We start from the raw sequence: 18,754 nt of genomic DNA, 5'->3' as shown, positions 1-18,754 counted from the left end.
TTTCAAAATGTCTCAGTCACAGAAACATCTTCAGGGAGTACAATCAAAAACTTGTAACACACACACACACACACTCGAGGAGCCTCCATAGCTCAGTCAGTATAGACAAAGCCCTTTGGTTGGAAAGTAAATAAACCTAGGTTCAATTCCTGTCAGTAATGTGCGGTACCTTTATCTGGTCTCTTTCAACTAAAGATGAGTTAACCAGTCTCATACAGAAATGGAGGGTCCCCCCCCCCCCGGTAACTCGGGATTTTTCAACCCTCAAAACAGGCAAACTGGTTCCGCGAACACACAAAGGCAATGCAAAACTATGTTTAACACAAGTATGAGAATGAGAAGACTAGAGTCCAAACTAGGTGGGATGCCCTGTATGAGTGCCTGCTGGTGGTTTCAGTTGTAAACTAAGTTTCCAGTTTAAAAACGAGGCTGCTAGCAACCATAGAGGGCACACCACCTAGTTAGGACTAGTCTTTCATATTTCACTTTGTTTTGTGTTGCTTTGGTGTGTGTGTGTGTGTGTGTGTGTGTGTGTGTGTGTGTGTGTGTGTGTGTGTGTGTGTGTGTGTGTGTGTTATTAGATTGTACTACCTGAAAATATCTCTTCTTTTACTAGCCACATAAACTCTTTAGGATTTGTACTGTGATTCAAGTTCTTCATGAATCACAGTGCTAGTTTACTTTCATATTCTAATTTTTCTCTCCTTATTACACTAGTCACCTTCCTAGCTTGAGCATTATATTTTACATGCAAATCTTAACTGTCTCTGTCTCTCTCTCTCTCTCTCTCTCTCTCGCTTGCTCTCTTTATATGCCTGTTATTTCTATTTGATTTCCCTAATTCCATTTTATTCCAAATCACTTTATCTTTACATTTGTGGTATGCAATTTGTCACTGCTGCTAATAAATGGTTCTTAACTAGTTCCCATGCACAACTGACCCATCTTCCTTCAAATTCTCCTGCCCATATTGTCCCCAGATGGTCTGTAATTCTATTAAAATCACCTAATTGCACAAATCCTTTCCTCCTTTATACTTCTGAATATCTATTTATCCTGCAAGTCAGGACTGCTTGATCGCTTTGCAGATGACATTGCACAATTAGAAATCTTTTAATCCTCATGCTCCCTCCACACACATACACACATACTGCCTAAGACATTTGCCTCTTAAGACTTCCAGAAATTCACTTGCCATATCACTAAATGATCTTTGTTCTACCCAATTCAATACTGCTATACTTAAAGTAACTCTTATTAGTCAATTTTAAAGAAAATTGCTAATAAAAAAACTATTCCTCTGGACTCTGAAAGATACCTAGGATGACAATTGCATGTATATAATATTATTGAAATATATTTGAAGTTATGTTTTAAAAACTCACCAGATGAAGCATCCCAGAACTTTAATGATCCATCAGAATGCCTGATATCAAAAATAGTTTCAGAGTTAGATTCATAACATAATGAAACAAAAATTTTAAGACTTTTTCTTTTTGTTATATTATATTCTATGAAATTTGTGAACTAATTATATTTATGATATATTACTGAAACCTGCTTGTGTATTCATATTACACTGTTTAAATGTTATTAAAGCTAAACACCAAATTAGGACAAAAATAAAACAGGAAATTATAAGATTCCACTGATTTAAACAAATCCTGTAATAACACAAGCAGTAGCTGCTCAACATCCTTTTACTGTCCAACTACAAACCATAAACTTTATTCTTCATTCCATCTATCTATATTCTTTGAAACAGAGAAACCTTATGAAGTGTCCTGAAACAAACTACCTTTAACTTAAAGAAAAAATAACACCAGGTACCACTTCTTAATCCTTGCCTAAACCAATATACTATGCATTATGCAACTTTTCTACATAAGAGTGATGTCAGAAATTAAATTAAAAATTATAGTTCCTAAATTTTAGTTAAAAGTCTGCACGGTTAGCCTAGTGGCTATGCACTTCGCAACCATATGCCTGGGGAAGGAGTGTCCTAGGTTCGATTCCCGTCGGTGACGTGAGGAGCTGAAGGATCTTCCTCAGCCATAGCCAAGTTAGCCAGTCTTGGGCGTGGACAGCAGGGTTTTTTCCTCAGTTTATTCTGGGGTTTTTCATCCCACAAAGCAGGCAAAACTGGCCTTGAGAACTTAACACTACAGGCCATAGGATATACTGGGGCATAGGGCTGACCACCTTATCCTGTAAACGGATTGAGGTCCGATGATCAATGGACCCTCAACACCGCAAGGTATAAGAGGATATAAAGAAGATGATGATGATGATGATGAAGTCAGCGCTGAAGCACTACCCAAAGCACTTATCGAGCTTTGGGTAGTGCTTCAGCGCTGGTGCAGACTTCAAAATACAGCTTCTCATATTTATAAGTCTTCTGCATACTGCTGTTAATTTTTTCCACTCTTAACCCCACCCCATAAGGAAGTGTTTCCCAAACTTTCAGCACCTGCATACTCCTTTTAAAAATTTAGCAACATCAGTACCCCCCACACACACTCAGGAAAAGGCAATTTTGGGAGAAGTTATAATAATATTTCATTCAAACATGCATAATTCTAAAGATACTTATTATTTTAACATTGGCATTATGATAAATTAATGGCTCACACCGACTGTTTCATAACAACTACTGATCCACACGTATAAATGTGTTCTTTTTCAAATTAGCACAATCATTTAATTTCCATCACTATTTTTATTGTGCATTTCAAACATCTCATTTTTAATCACTTATCCATATTAAATTAATATTAATGAATTAAATTTAATAATAGATTAATATTAGTTAAATATTTTAATATTAATTATTATTATACCTGCACTTCAGGATTTGTTAACAGCCAATAACACAACTGCTAAAAAAAAGAAAATATAACCGATTATACAGCTTCTAAGAACTCTTGTTACTCCTCTTGGTCTCCACCCATTTTATGAAAAATCTGATCCGCTTTAATCCAGTAATATTATTATTATTATTATTATTATTATTATTCCTGATACCTCCAAGGAGTCCGAAGACTCATCGCGGGAGGACATCTTCAACTGTCTCTACATCTTACCTCTACTACGAATCAACGCCATCTACCGCCCACCTCCAACACTACTACAACTAGTAATTTTTGTCTGTAAATTGCGTGTGTTCTGAAGGGCCGATTTGTCTGTATGCGGGATATTATGTAATAATATTAGTAACATAATGTATGTATGCAAGTACCCCTTATCAACTTATATGTCTTGATCAATCCTGTCCCGCCTCATCCTTCTATCCACCAGATTGCAATTTGCATTCCCTCAATCTGCCTTCATACTTTACATTCCAGAGACCAGAAACCACCTTAGTCAATCATCTCTGAACCTGTTCCAACATCTCTTCATCCTTTTGAAAACCCAGTGACCAAATAGTAGCCCCATTCATTTACCTTCAGAAAGTCCATTCAAGATCCCTTGCAAGGTTACAAAAATCCATTGTGCTGTGGATTAGAGATAGTTGTTGGAAGTTTTTTCACTTGGTTATACTATAAATAAGAGATACCAAGAAATTATATGCTTGGTTTAATCCTTTATCCAAATGTAAGCAAACAAAGTTTGCAACTGAAATATAATCAGTACAAGGCAACTCATATATAGAAGCTAATGACTTCACATCACTTGCCTTAGTATCCTATAATGCAAAGCACATATCCTTAAGGATATGTATAATGCTATGCATTATGGGAAGGGTCACTGCTCATACCAGTTTCGACCTTTATTGTGGTCTCGTCAGTGGGAACCAGATCCAGAGGTGATACTAAGGTTGAAGTAATGCAGAATTCATATTTTCATATAAGAGGTGTGACACCTTTTGGCAACTCATATATGAAAATATGACTTCTGCGTTAATTCAACCTTAGTATCACCTCTGGGTCTGGCTCCCACTGACGAGACCTCATTAGCTACTATATACGAGTTATCCTATCCTGATTATATTTCAGGCACAAACTTTGTTTGCTTATACTTGGATAAAGGATTAAACCAAATATATAATTTCTTGGTATCTTTAATTCATTGAGCTCCTTGTAGTTCTTTCCACCTTTGAATCATCTGCAAACAATCCACTATCCAACCCCATCTGTTCCCGTTTAATTACCAGTTTTTCATGTAGCAATCTATCAAAAGCTTTAGTAAAATCTAAATATACCACATGAATGCTTCCCCTTTGTTCAATGCACATGAACCTGTAACTTTGGATAGTAAGTAAGTAGATTAATAAAACACAATCTTTCTGTGTAGCTCAGTGGAAGTGACACTTGCGCCCTCTGTGGTTGGTTGCTCAAAGTCAGACTTAAGTTCAAGTCTAGTCGCCAACTGGAGGAACTTTTTCTAAGCCTTTCTTCGACCAATTCCTGAGTTAGTCGATCTCTGGCACTGGCAAGCGGGTTTTTCCTCCAGGAAACTCGGGTTTTTTATCCCATAAACTCAAGAAAATTAACTGTAGAACCCACATTATTTCAGACAGTAACATATCTTGTTAGGGTTAGGTACGAAGAGATGGCAGCACTTGTTTGCCAGTCTCTTCATTGGTGGCTGCTATAATTAGTGATAGACATAGGCCAGCTATCTCTGATTGGCTACTGGTAGAGACTGAACTGCCCACTCAGTCTCCAAAAGCTAGATAGGGTATAAAGGCCTCGCCTGTTCCCTATAAGGGAATAAAAGGTGTTAGCTGATTTATTTATTTATACAATCTTTCTTTGGCAAATCCATGCTATCCATCAAAGAGAATGTTGTTGTTGTTGTCATAAACTCAATTCAGAATCATAGTCCTCACTTTTCTCTCTAACACCTTTACCACTCCAAACTTAACAGATTTGTCTGCAATTTGAAGCCTTACTCTTATTATCCCCTTTATGAAGTGGTACAATTCTGTCCTCTTTCCACTCATTTGAAATTTGGACAAATATAAGAGATAATTTAAAGAGATAAAGAGTTAAAGAGATAATTTAAATCTGTTGTTAACTCCCTGGAATATTCTCTCAAGACACCCAGTGATATACCATCAAGCCTTATAGCTTTACAGCCACCAAGTTTACTCAATTCCTTATATTCCTGCTGCTCATTCATCATCAGTGGTTCCTCCTCCTTTCCTATCAGTCTAAAGTTCTGTATGAAGTTACCTTCACAAAGATGAAATACCTTTATCAATTTCTCATTTAACATCTCCACTATATCTCCCTCAGTGTTTTCAATTTACCATTCTCTCCAACCAGCATCATTCTTCCATAATCATTCTTTCTTCTACTGGTCACATATTGAAAAAAACCTTCCTAGGATTCCTTTTGGCATCATTAGTTAACTGCTGCTGCTGCTGCTGCTCATACTGCACTTTTTGTTATCCTTACTAAGAGCGAGTTACCTCTCTTGCTTGTTCTTTGTACTCCTTGTGCATCCAACTATTACCACCACTCATCTTATGCTGTCTTCATAGATTTGACCTCTTGATCTTTGAAATGCATTCCGCCTATCAACCAATTCAGAAATTGGTTGATAGGTGGAAAAGGGGAGATATGATTGAGACATTCAAATTGCTGAAGGGTTTCTATAGGATTAATTCAGAGGATATTTTTGAGATCAGGACTGGTGGTGGAAGAACTATGGGACATCTATGGAAGCTGGACAAGAGTGTGGTTAGCAAGGGTGTTAGAGCTGGGTTCTTTACTTTTAGAGTGGTAAATGAGTGGAATAAGCTGCCAAAGTCTGTTGTGGGTGCTATGACAGTGAGTGAGTTCAAGGCAAGGTATGATAGATACTGTGAGAATGTCGAATAGTTGTGTGGACATGATGTTTAGGGCCTCCCTCGATGAGTCTAAGGACTCCCTGGGATCAGCCGTAATAATAGTAATAATAATAGTAATAGCTTTACTGACACCAATATAATAAAATTAGTTTAATCCTTTATCCAAGTGTGAGCAAACAAACTTTGTGCCTGAAAGTATCTTTGGGACTGGGGTAAGGTGGTACAACACCAGTAAAACTCATTGCAAAGGTGGAGCAAGCTACCAACACTCCTAACTCAGTATCCTCTATAATGCAAAACACATCTACTTGCGGATATGTCTGATGTTATGCATTAAGGGAAGGGCCACTACCCAGACTAGTTTCGACCTTTATTGAGGTCTCTTCAGTGGGAGCCAGGCCCAAGTGGAGATACCAGGCAGAAGCATTAGCAGGTCATCTCTACCTATAGGATTGCCAAATGGTGTGCCACCCTTTTTTAATAAATTACTCTGGATTTAGAGAAAGATCTTGAAAGTTTATTTTTCACTTGGTTAGAGTATAAGAAAATTAGTTTAATCCTTTATCCAAGTGTGAGCAAACAAAGTTTGCGCCTGAAAGTATCTTCAGGACTGGGGTAAGGTGGTACAACACCAGGGCAACTCATTGCAAAGGTGGAGCAAGATACCAACACTCCTAACTCTAGTCTGGGTAGTGGCCCTTCCCTTAATGCATAACATCAGACATATCCGCAAGGAGATGTGTTTTGCATTATAGGAGATACTGAGTTAGGAGTGTTGGTAGCTTGCTCCACCTTTGCAACGAGTTGCCCTGGCATTGTACCACCTTACCCCAGTCCTGACGATACTTTCAGGCACAAACTTTGTTTGCTCACACTTGGATAAAGGATTAAACTAATTTTATTATACTCTAACCAAGTGAAAAATAAACTTTCAACATTTACTGACACCAAGTTTACTCAATTCCTCATATGCCTCTGCAAGACAGTTTCTGGACATGTGCAAACAGCACTGATCTTCTTTCCTTCATATGCTTCATTCCATGATATAGTTGTAAGATATTCCCTAAGATTGTCATAATCACCACCTATATAGTTCCATATAAACCCCTTTCTCATAGAAGTCCTCATATGACTGACAACCCAGGTGAAAGTGACCATGAGGTAAATGACATTACCTCATTGTCACTTTCACCAACTGGAGGGAATGTCAATACCTCATTAACAATAACATCCTCTAATGAGATGATCAAATCCAATATCCTTGATCTGCATGTACCTTTGGTTACATATAGCATAAGGTAGTTGTTCCTCTAAAACTCAAGAAATTCATTCTCCTTGCTTCCAGATACTGTCTATTCATTCCAGTCTATATTACTATAATTAAAATCACCCATAATGATCACTATTTTCTTAGTATCAAGATTGATTTCCCTATGCTTTTCCTTCTCTAGATCTATAGCAACAGCAAACTAAATATTTCATTCTGTTCAAATCTACCTAATGCCATACTGCATCGAAACCACTACCACCATTTGCTCCTTTCATCATCCACCAAGAAGGAGATAACTCCTCAGCTCCAGCAATGGTATCCCCCCCCCTTCTATCTTGCCTATTCTCATAAAAATTATCATATTCATCCATCTCTATTCCTGTCAGAATGTCATCCTCATCTAACCATGTCTCTTATTCCAACAATTTTTAGGAAAATATACTCTATCACTGCTCCATTATTTTTATTTCAAATACTTTTGGTATATTTGTAATCATACATATTAATTTATTTCTGGTTCAATAACATGTGTTCCCAACCCCACTCCTCAGATGTGAATCCTCCCCCCTCCCCTTAGCCACTTGTCTCTATTATCACTCTTCTTACATGTCTCCTCAGACTTATTTGTTTCCCCCCAAATCTCTGGTCTACCCAATCCTTTCTTATACACTCATATATCTGTTCCTGTATCCATCATCCACTCTTCTCACATAGTGTCCCCCTGTCTACACCAACCTACCCCATTACCCTGTTTGTTTAGTGTTCCTTCTCTCTCATTCTCTTCACTCATCTCTGCATTCACAATCTCTCCTATCCTATTTAGCTGCTGTTCCATGTTACCTTTACCATCTCCTGCTTCCTCAGGTCTTCCATTCATTGCAGTCATCATTATCTCTCTCTCTCTCTCTCTCTCCTACAGCAATAATTTCTCCAGCTGACTCACACCAAATCCATTTAAATGTAGCCCACCTCTTTTATACAGACCCACCCATCCCTCAAATTCATCCCACACATTCACAAAATGAATTCTTTTCTCTTCACACATCTCAGTTAGCATCCTATTCATAATCCTCACTTGTTATCTCATCTCATCACTATCATACCTGGGCAACATGCTAACTGCATTTCCTACCTCACTGTTATCTTTTACTCTCCTCAGCAACCTCCTAATATCCATCCTTACATTCTTCTTGTTGCCATCCAGATCATTTGTGCCTACTTAACCAACCAAATCTTTTGCTTGCTTCCTCTTCATATCTAATGCTTCAATCACTGTGTTCAAACTACCCCCCTGAAAGCAAATTTTATGCACCTTCTTTTTTAAGATTTTTTTATATATTTTATTATTTTCTTCTTATTTAATTCTTAATTTCTTCTTATTCAATTCTTATTTAAGATACGAATTATTCTGAAATTTAATGGAGAGTTGCAACTGCATGGTCCAAACTATTATTATTATTATTTTCCTGACATCTATGGAGTCACAAGACTCATCATGGGAGGTCAACACAAAATTATCATACTGGCCCTTCAGCAGTGCCGGATTTACGTATAAGCTAAATAAGCTATAGCTTAGGGCCTCGCAATCTGCTGGGGCCTCAAATAAAAAAACAAAAAGACCAGCTGATGTAATTTAAAACAGTAGGGGGTCTCTGGGTTTTGTATAGCTTAGGGCCTCAGCAAGTCTAAATCTGGCCCTGCCCTTCAGTATGATAATTCACCCCCTTTCAGGAAATGCATTCCATGCTACTACCATTCTCCATGCAAAAAATTTACTTCTTACCATTTTACTCACTACTCTCTTTTGCAACTTCTATGAATGGCCTATCATCCTTTGTGAAGACAGGTGTCTTCACAACTTTTGCAATATGTCCTCAGAACTTCAAATCTCTATCCACAATCACCTTGAAAGCCCTTATTTCCTTCGCTTCTTTCAGTATAACCTCACTTTGTATGAGCAGTGGCATATTTAGGTATAGGCCGAATGATATAATCACGTAATCACAAGAAAGATATTTATTTAACCAAATATTTCGGTCTGGAAATAGCAGACCATCGTCGGTGGTATTACAAGAACAGTTTAAAAAAATATACAAGCTAGAATACTAACAATAGATCGTTGAAATTAGAACATGCCGCGTGATGTTATATCACTAAGTATGAAACGAAATATTTTGAAGTAGAAACATGATTGAATTTGCTATAAAAAAAAAAAAAAAAAAAAAAAAAAAAAAAAAAAAAATTAATGAGTAATCTTGATTAGGCTTTCCCAGATTTTTGATATAGATATGCAGTCATTACGATTCAGGTTGGGATGATGGAGCAAGGCCTCCACGCTTTCCTTGAACAAACGTTCGAACCTATAACGGGATCTATGTAAGAGGCGCGTTTTGGACCAAAGGATGCTGTGGTCAGTTTCAGTCCCGTGTTGAGCCAAACCAGACTTTTCAGGTTTATTGTGAAGAATGGATGATTGATGTTCTTGGATTCTTTTTTCAAGAGAACGTCCAGTCTGTCCAAAGTAAGAGAGATCACAGTTGCAAGGAATTTGATAAACTCCAGGAAGAGATAAAGTTGAGCGTTTGTCTTTAGGAGAAGGAAAATGAGAGGACAATTTGTTAATAGGAGAATACGTAGCTGTTAAATCATATTTCTTCAAAATTCTTGCGATAGGTTCTGAAATACTGGAGATATAAGGAATAGGTACTCGACGTATTGAATCTTTGTTGTTTTGTGGAGGATTATAAGATGTAAGAAGACGTTGAATACTTTTTTCAGAAAAGCCATTGAGTTTCATGTGTTGCTGGATAGTAGAAAGTTCTTTCTGTAGATAATCAAAAGTAGAACAATTAGTTTTGGCTCTTTTGATGAGACATTTTATAATTCCTGTTTTTTGACATGGATGATGGGCTGATTCTTTCAGAATATAACGACCTGTGAATGTTGGTTTCCTGTATACTGTAGTTGTAAGAATATTTGAAGATGATCGGATGAGGAGAACGTCTAAAAAAGATAACTGGTTGTTTTCTTCTAATTCCATAGTAAACTTTATGCGATGATGTAAGGTTGACTATCCATAAGATTGACTATCCTCTTCGTCCAATGGTAGATTGCATTGATTCTCCTACTTACCGTATATCCAAATATCTAGCTAAATTACTGAAATCTTACATTGGCAACTCGAGTTCTTTTTTAAAAAACTCCTCAGATTTCTTCTCAGATTTCCTCAGATTTCCTCAGAAGTAGAAGGAACAGCCATGGGAAGTCCTCTTTCTCCAGCTTTAGCCAACTTTTATTTAGAACATTTAGAAAAAGTCCTCTTCACATCTAGTTTCCCTCTACCATCTTTTTGGGTAAGATATATAGATGACATATTTGCTATTTGGCCTCACAGTAAAAACACTTTATCTTCCTTTTTAAACAGTATTAATTCCTTACATCATCGCATAAAGTTTACTATGGAATTAGAAGAAAACAACCAGTTATATTTTTTAGACGTTCTCCTCATCCGATCATCTTCAAATATTCTTACAACTACAGTATACAGGAAACCAACATTCACAGGTCGTTATATTCTGAAAGAATCAGCCCATCATCCATGTCAAAAAACAGGAATTATAAAATGTCTCATCAAAAGAGCCAAAACTAATTGTTCTACTTTTGATTATCTACAGAAAGAACTTTCTACTATCCAGCAACACATGAAACTCAATGGCTTTTCTGAAAAAAGTATTCAACGTCTTCTTACATCTTATAATCCTCCACAAAACAACAAAGATTCAATACGTCGAGTACCTATTCCTTATATCTCCAGTATTTCAGAACCTATCGCAAGAATTTTGAAGAAATATGATTTAACAGCTACGTATTCTCCTATTAACAAATTGTCCTCTCATTTTCCTTCTCCTAAAGACAAACGCTCAACTTTATCTCTTCCTGGAGTTTATCAAATTCCTTGCAACTGTGATCTCTCTTACTTTGGACAGACTGGACGTTCTCTTGAAAAAAGAATCCAAGAACATCAATCATCCATTCTTCACAATAAACCTGAAAAGTCTGGTTTGGCTCAACACGGGACTGAAACTGACCACAGCATCCTTTGGTCCAAAACGCGCCTCTTACATAGATCCCGTTATAGGTTCGAACGTTTGTTCAAGGAAAGCGTGGAGGCCTTGCTCCATCATCCCAACCTGAATCGTAATGACTGCATATCTATATCAAAAATCTGGGAAAGCCTAATCAAGATTACTCATTAATTTTTTTTTTTTTTTTTTTTTTTTTTTTTATAGCAAATTCAATCATGTTTCTACTTCAAAATATTTCGTTTCATACTTAGTGATATAACATCACGCGGCATGTTCTAATTTCAACGATCTATTGTTAGTATTCTAGCTTGTATATTTTTTTAAACTGTTCTTGTAATACCACCGACGATGGTCTGCTATTTCCAGACCGAAATATTTGGTTAAATAAATATCTTTCTTGTGATTACGTGATTATATCATTCAGTCTTATGTCGCAAGTATCCTTAAAACAACAAATTAGGTATAGGCCGTATAGGCCTGGGCCTAGAGCAGCAAATTTTGAGGGGTGGCAGAAATTTCCAGGCTCTTATTTTTGTAATTATAACATGTTCCTTATATGCCACATCTACTCACAAGTAGAGAAATATTTCTCTTTTCCTCATCGTAAATTTAGTCTGCAAGCATATCGGCATGTAATCAGATTCTGCATAACTATACAGACCAAGACACATGCACGGAAAGCTATTATATTGTTGTCGGTAACTTGACACAAAGGCAATAGGGATCGTGGTCAGGAGAGATTGATGCTAATTAATTTTGTGTCGGTATTATTCTTACTAACTGTAACAACTTTTCCTTCTTTATTATTTCGAATTCAAATTAAGATTGTTAATTGTTGTCCTTCCTTCAACTCTTTAGTTCATTATCCTGATATCTTTGTGGCAGTTAAGACCTGCTAAATCTGAAATTATTTTTTAGAGTTTTCAGTGCCGTTGTCATATGTTGTCATCCGAGTGGAGGTAATACTTTTTATTGATTTGCTTTTAAAAAGTTATAAATTGTGTAAATCATTCCGATACCTCCTGCATGTTTTAAATTACTATTCAAATTTTAAAACATGAGTGACGGTAGAAAGCGACTTAGTGGTAGTGCATATAACATGAGGAGAAAAGAAAAGGAAGTGAAAATTAATGAAGTAGTATCAAAGATAAGAAAACTGGACAGTTTTTTTGCATTGGTATCTGCTAATAATAATTGTGATTTGGAAAAAGAACAAGTGGTTGAGGAGATGGAAATTGAATCTGTTTCAAATGATATGCCTACAACAAATCCCAACAATTTGGCAGCACAGGTGATAGTGAGTAATGACCCAGCTGAGTAGATTCTAAATGACTTAATACGCAACTATATCACAGTTAATGGGCTTCCACAAAATTTAGACAGTGATCTTTCAAAATCACAAAGAGCTTATCCTGACAAAGTTAGACATGTTTCTAAGAAACTCATTGAGAGGAATCTGATTAATGGCAAAAAAAATAATACGAGCTTTTCCTGTTTACTCTCCTAGTACCAGAAAGATCTTCTTTTTGCCCTTGTTGCCTTTTTGGTGGAGGGGGAGCTGACGATAGTCACTTTGTCAGTGGATTTAATGACTGGAAAAATGCAGAAGCACGAGTGAGTCATCATGAGAAAGCAATTAGTCATATGAACTGTCTGATAGCTCTGAAATAAAGAGCAAATCTTGCAGGGAGAATTGACTTACAAATAACTCAGCAACTGGAAGAAGAAATTAAGTACTGGAAGGTGGTGTTAAAACGAATAGTTTCAGTTGTAAAAACATTGGCCAGTAGAGGACTTGATTTGAGGGGAAAGGATGACATTTTCGGTTCTGTGCATAATGGAAATGTAATGATGTGTCTAGAGTTAATTAGTGAATTTGATCCTTTTCTTGCTGAGCACGTTGTCAAAAGCAGGAAAAAAGGAAATGGTTTTGTTTCCTATATTTCCTTTGCCATGTATGAGGAATTTATGGGCGAGAAAGTAATCAAATTTATTGTGAAAGAACTTAAAATAGCTAAGTACTATTCCATAAGTGTGGACTCAATACCAGACTTGTCTCACGTTGATTCAGCTGTCCTTCTTTGTACGATATGTGAAAGATCACGGAACTCGTCACAAATATGAAGAGTTAGAAGAGGCAGTTTTAACTTCACTAAACGAGCTTGGAATTGATGTAGCAAATTGCAGAGGAGAGGCATATGATAATGCTAGTAACATATCAGGCAAGTACACAGGACAGCAAGCAAGAAGTCTTGAAATAAATCCATTAGCAGAATTCACACTGTGTGCTGGACATTCTCTGTCTCTAATTGGTACTTGCACTGCTGAATCCTGTTGATACTCTTCTGCATTTTTTGATGTCTTTCAGAAACTGTACGTATTTTTCACATCTTCAACACATCGGTGGAGTGTTCTAAGAAAGCAACGAAAACTTCTGCAAAAGTAATCAAACATCCTTTGCCTACTCGTTGGTCAGCTTGTGATGATGCCTGTCGGAGTCTTCATGAGGGATGGAAGGAAATAATTTCCACTTTGTCCAAAATGAAAATGACACCACCCAGAAGAAAGTTACGCGATGTGAAGCAAGTGGGATTATATGGCAACTTCAGTCACTGGAGGTTGGGATCATGACCTGCCTATGGGATGATATTCTCGCAAGAATGAATGCCACAAGCAAGAAATTACAAAATGTAAACACTGATATAGGAACTGTGTGTGAACTGTATGGGTCTCTCGAAGAATATTTCAAAAAACTAGAGTTACTGTATGAATTCTATGAAGAACAGGGCAAGAAACTTAGTGGAGTTGACTTGTATGAGGAACAAAAAAAGAGGAAGAAAAAGCCCACCAGGTTTTTTGACAACAGCGCAGATGAAAGTAATGAAAATGAAAACGAGTACAATCCATCAGTCAGTTTCAAAACTGATACTTATGACACAATTTTGCACAATCTCTCATTCGAAATGAATTGAAAAAAAGCATCGTATGAAAACCTCTCAAAGGAGTTCCGGTTTCTCACAACAATGCATGTGATATGTGAAAAGGACATCATAAAAGGGGGCAAAAAAACTTCAAGAACACTTTTCGACTGATATTGAACCTGAATTTGTAAACTATGGATTTACAGTGATACTGCTGGACATGGCAAAGGCGTTTGACAGGATACCACATGGAATTCTAATCCGCAAACTACAACATATGGGAATGGATATAGGGTTGGTGAGATGGATAGGTGGGTGGTTGATGGAGAGATATCAAAGAGTAGTTTATTCAGGAATAGAGTCCAAAAGACGGCCTGTGACTAGTGCTGTGCCACAGGGTTCTGTTCTTGGACCACTGCTGTTTAATCTGTTCATTAACGATATAGGGAAGGATCTAAGTGGAACAGTTCATTTGTTCACTGATGATGCAAAGTTGGGTAGGGCGATAGTGAATGCAGAAGATGTCAAAGTCTTGCAGGATGACTTAGATAGATTGGAGTTCTGGGCTAAGGAGAATGGATGACAATTTAATGTGACAAAATGTAAGGTTATGCATTTTGGAGTGAAAAGATTAGCAGCAGTATACCACATTCGTGGAACTGTACTCCAAGAGATTGATGAGGCCAGGGACTTGGGAGTGCTGGTGGATAGGGAGATAAAGTTTAGGGGCACATTGCAAAAGTAGCTAAATCAGCTCATCAACTCACTTGGTTGTTGAAAAATACCTTACGAGCAGAGACAAGCAAGTTATTGTACCTCTGTACCGAGCCCTGATAAGACTTCATCTCGACTACTGTGCCCAGATTTGGTCACCTCGGTTCCTTCTTGATGGGGAGGAGGTGGAGAGGATCCACAGGCGAGTGACTAAGATGATAGCAGGTCTATGGAATGAACCATATGAGAACAGGTTGAAGATTTGTGGGTTGCAGAAACTAGTTGATAGGTGGAAAAGGGGAGATATGATTGAGACATTCAAATTGCTAAAAGGATTCTATAGGATTAATTCAGAGGATATTTTTGAGATCAGGACTGGTGGTGGGAGAACTAGGGGACACCTATGGAAGCTGGGCAAGAGTGTGGTTAGCAGGGGTGTTAGAGCTGGGTTCTTTACTTTTAGAGTGGTAAATGAGTGGAATAAGCTGCCAAAGTCTGTTGTGGGTGCTATGACAGTGAGTGAGTTCAAGGCAAGGTATGATAGATACTGTGAGAATGTCGAATAGTTGTGTGGACATGATGTTTAGGGCCTCCCTCGATGAGTCTAAGGACTCCCTGGAGTAGCCCGAAATAATAATAATAATAATAACTAAGAAAGCACAGTCTGCACTTCAGGGTGCACCTGAAATCAAGTGGCCTAGAAATAAATACATTACTTCAACTTTCACAGAAAACTCGACAGGAAGCCCTACAATGTATATATGTCTCTGTAAGAGGGCAACAAATTGCTCAGCTGAACAATCATTTTCCACCCTCAAAAGGTTAAAGGACTACAATAGAACAACAATGACAGAAGAAAATCTCAGCAACTTGGCAGTTCTACAAATTAAGAGTGATATTACAAGGGCACTGGACTATCAGGACGTGATAAATACCTTCGCTGAGCGAGCGGCAAGACATAGAATATTCTAGGACATTTTGGGTGAGTCATAATATATATATATACATATTTATATTACGAATTTACAATATAAATAGGTTATGCATGTAAATCAACATGTTCATTAAATATGAGGGGTTGCACTTTCTGCAGGCCTAGGAGTGGAAAATATCTAAATACGCCACTGTGTATGAGGCATCCCATTCTGTGGATCCCAAATTTTAAAACCTTATATTTAGTTTCATTAAACTGAAATCCATATCTGTATGTCCACCTTTACAGATTATTCAAACTGCTAAAACATCAGTACTATTATTAATAACCCTCCCATGCTTCACATCATCTGCAAACAAATGAACATCTCCCTGTAATCTTGTGACAATATCATTGACATAAGGATTGAACATTAATGGCCACAGTACAGTACCACATGTAACCTTCCTACCCTCTAATACTACTTCTCCATATACAACTATCAGATATCTACCAGAAAGCCAATCACCATTCCAATCCATTAACCTGATATCCAAACCCATATGATGCAACTTAAAAATCAACTTGTCATGTCTTGTTAAATGCACTTGAAAAATCCGAACTAAATGACAGCATATACCTAACCTTAATCAACTGCTCTTGTTATTCTATTGTAAAGGATTACCAGATTTCAAAACAAGAGCACCATTTAACAAAGCCATCCTGGCCTGCCTAAATAATATTGTGCTAATCTGCCCATTTCTGTATACAAACTCTTACCAATTTCTCCAAAATTTTAACAACTAGAAAATAAATACATTCAGACCTATAGTTTTATACATCCATTTTACTGCCACTCTTATGTAATGGTACTATTTTACCCTCCTTCTACTATCCAAGAACCTATCCCCTTTCGAGACTTTCAATAAACAGCCAAGCAAATGGCACAGTCGGTTCCATGGCCATTCCTATAAAATGCATGTTGAAATTCCATCTAGACCACCTGACTTATTAACCCTTTAGTATATTCAGTATTTGGAATACATCCTCTTCCTTCACTTCTAACACTTCAGAACTCATTATCCTTCTATGAATATAGCCTGCTATACCAGGATGAAACACTCTACTAAAGTAATCATTAAATAGCTCAGCTATGTCATCTGCTTTGGTGACCCGATTCCCATCTCCATCCCTCCATCCAGCAACACAATCAGTCCACTATCATTTTTGCTCTTACTCACCACATAGCATAAAAACTCATTTGAATTCTTCTTGGACTGCAGTGCCAGTCTTCTCTCATATTCTAATTTTTCTCTCCTTACAATATTAGCTTTCCTAGCCCGAGCCTTATATTGCTCATGCAACTGTTTACCTCTGTCTTTATATTATTATTATTATTATTAAGACCTCCAAGGAGTCAAAAGACTCATCACGGGATAATATAAAGGAGTCTTTTGACTCCTTTATATTTTACCCTATCCTGCTAAAATATGCTGTACCCTTCAATTTCTATCCCTGTTGGAATATTCTCCTTAGTTAATCAAGTGACACTGATGCCACCAAATTTTCTTCCATATTTTCTGTTTCTTCAGCAATTCTCCTTTTATTTCTCTTGTCATCCATTTCACTTCAAATTCATGTCATTGCTTTACCTTCTTCATACGATCTATACAATCTAAAATTGCTGTCAACAACTTTTTAAATATCTCCCATGCACCAATGACCCCCTTCTCCTTCAAATTCTTTCATCTATTGTACTTCTGCAAGCTGGTTTCAAAGTCCACGATAGTAGTCTGCCCTATAATTCCACATAAATTCTTTTTGTTTTGATACTTCCTCATGCCTATTCATTCTACAAATCAGGACTACATGGTCACTCTCAATAATGGGGGGAACAAGTATGACATCTCAATCACAATCAGTTCCTCTAATGTCTCTCCATCACATGCTGCCTAAAACTGTTGTCCCTTATGATATCCAAAACTACAGTGCCCTTACTGCTGTATGCTGTCTTCTTTGCCCAGCTTATATAGCTATAGTTGAATTCCTCCCATAATAATCACTCCCTTTGCACTTGCACTCTAAATATCTTTTCTCATATACATCTATCTCACATTATAATACTCTCAAAGCCATTAGTGTTATCCCTGCTGTCATTCTCCACCCTGAAAGGGAACAATTCATCTCTTATCATTATTACACCACCACCACCACATTAACTCTCCCTATCCTGCTAAAATATGCTGTACCCTTCAATTTCTATCCCTGTTGGAATATTCTCCTTAGTAAATCAAGTGACACTGATACCACCAACCTTTGGAGAGAGGCTGAGTCAATCACTGCCACAAACTCATTCCGTTTATTTCTAATGCTCCTAGCATTTGTATACAGAAAAGCTAGTGCATTGCCAGTATTCTTATAGCCATTATTACTCCCCTCATTCTTCACCTGGCTCTGTAATATGCTCTCTCACTTCTCAAGCTACTATCCAGGCTACTAAGCTGAGCAAGGTCATCCCTGCTGCATTCAACCTGTGCAATTTTAGTTTCCCTTCCCCGATCACTTACTTTCCTTGAAAACAACAGTCTCTCCAAATGTCTGTGCTCCTCTGTATTCAAATGTAATCCATCTCTTTCAATAAACAGCCAAGTCTGGACTACTACTCCATGCATCCACATATTCCAGACCTCTTTTTCTGCACATTTTCACTATCATCTCATTTGTTATTACTACTCTTCTCATCCACTCTGCAATATCATACTAGGGTGACATGATCACTATCTTTCCTCTGACACATTTCTGCTGTACTATCTCTAACATCAACCTCAAATCTCATGGCACATGATTTTCACTACCTCTCAGGTCATTTGTCCTGACAATTACTATCATCTCTTCCATATTTTCCACCCCCTCTTCACTGCCAATGTCACACTCTATTATTCCATCTATCTATCTATCCCAATGGCTTTAACAGGCCTTTAAGGCCCACAACCTTCCAAGCATGCTTGGATTTCGTAACCGAAATACGAGGATAGAATGGTCACTCCTATGCCT

At 37.4% G+C, this 18,754-nt stretch overlaps 1 protein-coding gene across 1 annotated transcript in view; it reads right to left on the bottom strand.

The window, feature by feature from the left end:
• Positions 1–18,754, bottom strand: part of LOC150095920 (syntaxin-binding protein 5-like) — a 549,764-nt gene that overhangs the window by 231,610 nt on the left and 299,400 nt on the right. Inside the window, exon 14 of the mRNA XM_090409567.1 lies at positions 1,386–1,426. Within this exon, the coding sequence (XP_090265693.1) occupies positions 1,386–1,426 (41 nt within the window). The remainder of the gene's footprint in view (positions 1–1,385; positions 1,427–18,754) is intronic.

The sequence above is a fragment of the Typopeltis vanoorti genome, chromosome 19 (genome assembly GCF_054136105.1).
Source record: "Typopeltis vanoorti isolate ZY-2024b chromosome 19, IOZ_Tvanoo_1.0, whole genome shotgun sequence".
NCBI lineage: Eukaryota > Metazoa > Arthropoda > Arachnida > Uropygi > Thelyphonidae > Typopeltis > Typopeltis vanoorti.
This window is presented reverse-complemented; position numbering and strand designations above follow the sequence as displayed.